Raw genomic sequence first — 3,029 nt, 5'->3', positions numbered from 1 at the left:
TATTCTGACAGAAAATGTTCTTGATACTATTGATAACGTCTTCAATAGGTCCTGACTTGATATGCTGGAAAAGTAATTCACTGTTTAGACGAAATTCCAAGCTTTTGACGATTTCGCAAATCATCTAAGTCGATAAACAACATTCTATACATACATCATTTGCAAGCTATCAAGTGCTATTAAAATCATTCACATGTGTGTAATCTAACCCAAGATAATGCCAATTGGTATAAAAAGCTCCTACGTCCCAATAAAAGCCATGCTAAGTGTTAAACATTTGAAAGAAGCAGTTTCAGGAAACGAGCTTTATCGTTCATTATTTGGATGAAGCATTTCTTGATTGTAAGCCTTTTATGCACAGTAAGTTGTTCCAAACATGGAGATACCAGCAGCTCTTTACTGGACGGTTCGAGTGATGGTGACATCAACGCTGTCAGATTTCGTCTCGCGGAAGAGAGAGAACGACGCTTACTGTTAGAAAATGATGTTCAACTTCTGACACTGAGATTTGCCCAACTACAGAGAATGATGCACCAAGGTTAGTCTCCAATAGCTTCACACATTGGTATGTCTTCCTCCCCTCGAAACACTGCTAAAAATAACCCTTGTTCCTGATGTGTTAATAATTTTTGCAGTCTGTATACCACTGAGATCTAAGAAGATTATACGAATTTACCGAGCTATTGATGTATTAGGTTTTCACGGGATCTATAAAGAATTATATTCCTCACAAGTTGATTTTCACTACATAGGCTGGGTTATTTTGTCGTTTTCGTGTGAGTGTGTGGGTGTGGGTGTTTATTTTTTATTTTTAATGTGGTTTTAATAAGTGTTCAGTCATATCGCTACGATATCTACAGTGTGACAGTTTATAGTGATGTCTAGCACGGTGACATCATGGCGCAAGCATGTAGCATCATGTCCTACCCAGTCACACTATTCTGACACCAGGCCGACCAGTCCTAGCACTAACCTCTTAATGCTGAGCGCCTAGCGAGGCAGCTGCTAGAACCATTTGTATAAGTCTTTAAAATAACTCGGATGGGGTTCGAATCCTCTACCTACCGCATCTAAGGCGGACGTTCTAACCACTAGGCCACCAGAGAGGTCTCATTCTTTAGTATGCACACATAACCAAGAATCAGTATTTTGTTACTATAATTTTCTTGCATACGGAAATCATTTCCTAAGGAAACATAAAAGGAATTAATCACATTTTGATTGGTTATACAAGTGAAATCTAAGAGGAGTGTGCTGAGAGATGTACATATCTTACTGGGTGAGGGGATCATATATGGAAAGCCAGATCATTTAAGTGGTGATTTGCGATAAATCGCTTTTGTATCTTTCGTTGTTTTTGCTCCATTACATAAGCAGTATTAATTTTTGGAATCATTTTATTTTTGTTTCACAAGGAAATCTGTTGCAAAGGAGACAGAAACACTATTAATCATGTCTTTCTTGGCTGGGACGTACGTAAACTTCGCCCCAGCAGCTTTTCATTACAATTAATTCTGTTAATTGCATTCTTGCAAAGCTCACCCCATCGTTAATCATTTCGTAATTTATTATCAATCAGTACTAAGGAAATTTTATACATAAATATAGCGCAGTATTGGCCAATGATGTGTGAGTATATTAATTCGCGTGTAATCTTGTGTAAATTACCTAACATCTTTTTAAACTTAACTTGATTTGACTTTGGATGATTTTAAGATGTGCTATGAAGTTTATAATCTCAATCCACAGCCGGGGTGTAGGAAGATGATGTTAATACAGAGGATGTTACCACTTTTTTTACAGAAAAAATGCTACATGTTGGCAGACATTTTACACCTTTCTAGTTCTCTCGATAATATGTTTTTTCTTTAATAATTAATTACTCTAAAATGACTTCTGTACATTCTAATTTCCTGACTGATGTCGGCGGCATTAAGCGACTTCTTGTAATTAAATAAATCCATAAAGAATGTTGCTACTTCTATTCTAGTGCCTAATATTGAGAGTCAGTATATTCTATGTTAACTTCTCAAGATGATATAGTTTTTCCTTTCTAAGTTGCTGTAAGACCCTTTCTTTACAATTGCAATGTCCAGATATATGTACGTAGTATGAGATGGAAATGCTATATAGTGTATTATTTTTTTTAATTTTTTTTTTTTCAGCTATGTCCCCGGTTGGATTTGTTGCAAAGCTTTCTAACAACACGACTATTCAAAATGGCGAAGTTCTGAAGCTCGACAAAGTAGAGATGAACGAGGGAAATGGTTACAACCCCACCCTCGGTGTATTCCGTCCTCCTGTAAGGGGCATGTACATGCTTTCCATCACTGTGATGACGCGGGGAGAAGGTTTTCCAGTGCATGTTAATTTAATGAATGGCGACCAAGAACTGACACGACTTTTTGCGGGGGACATTTCTAGTGGTCGGATGGTTGGTGCGGTGTCAGTTCCGGTTGTTCTGTCTGAAAATGACACTGTTTGCATCAAAGCAATCGTAATGCATGCAGGATTTTTTGGATATTCATTTACGTCTTTTTCTGGAGTACTTATTCATAGAATGTTATAATCGATCAAGATTTGTGAATAACTTGCATTGCTGGAGTTTGTAGATGTTTACATGTACTTTTTGACAAGCTTTTGATTATAATACGATTGTTACAGTTTCAATTCTAGTTTCACCCAAAAATGGTCGGTGATAATTATTTACTGTTTACAAAAATGAAAATAAGCTCCGTTTGTTTACCAAAATAAGGATTTGGAGAATATTCATTAAGTTTCTAGAAATTTGCACACTAATAAAGAATTCCCAATAACTGAAGGAGTTTGTTGAAATAAAACCATGCATAGGAATAAATCTTTCAGCACGCGTCCCTTTTGGCCATATTCATTATTTGGAATAGATAAGTATCCCCCACTCAACAAATCAACATTAATATAATCCTTACCTGTTGTTATTCCTGCAGAACCGATATGCTAGTAAACACTCGCGACAGCTTGTTACGGAAGTCGTTGGAACTGTCATGGTC

General features: G+C 36.7%; 1 protein-coding gene across 1 annotated transcript; it reads left to right on the top strand.

The window, feature by feature from the left end:
* Positions 1 to 265: 265 nt before the first annotated feature.
* On the top strand, positions 266 to 2,817 carry LOC149807541 (complement C1q-like protein 2). Its single transcript, XM_089941783.1, has 2 exons — positions 266 to 538; positions 2,166 to 2,817. The coding sequence occupies exons 1-2, from the start codon at positions 325 to 327 to the stop codon at positions 2,567 to 2,569; spliced, it is 618 nt and encodes a 205-aa protein (XP_089797909.1). The 5' UTR covers positions 266 to 324; the 3' UTR covers positions 2,570 to 2,817.
* Positions 2,818 to 3,029: the final 212 nt, after the last annotated feature.

Source organism: Sinohyriopsis cumingii, chromosome 1, assembly GCF_028554795.1.
Source record: "Sinohyriopsis cumingii isolate HCF-2022 chromosome 1, ASM2855479v2, whole genome shotgun sequence".
Classification (NCBI taxonomy): Eukaryota; Metazoa; Mollusca; class Bivalvia; order Unionida; family Unionidae; genus Sinohyriopsis; species Sinohyriopsis cumingii.
This window is presented reverse-complemented; position numbering and strand designations above follow the sequence as displayed.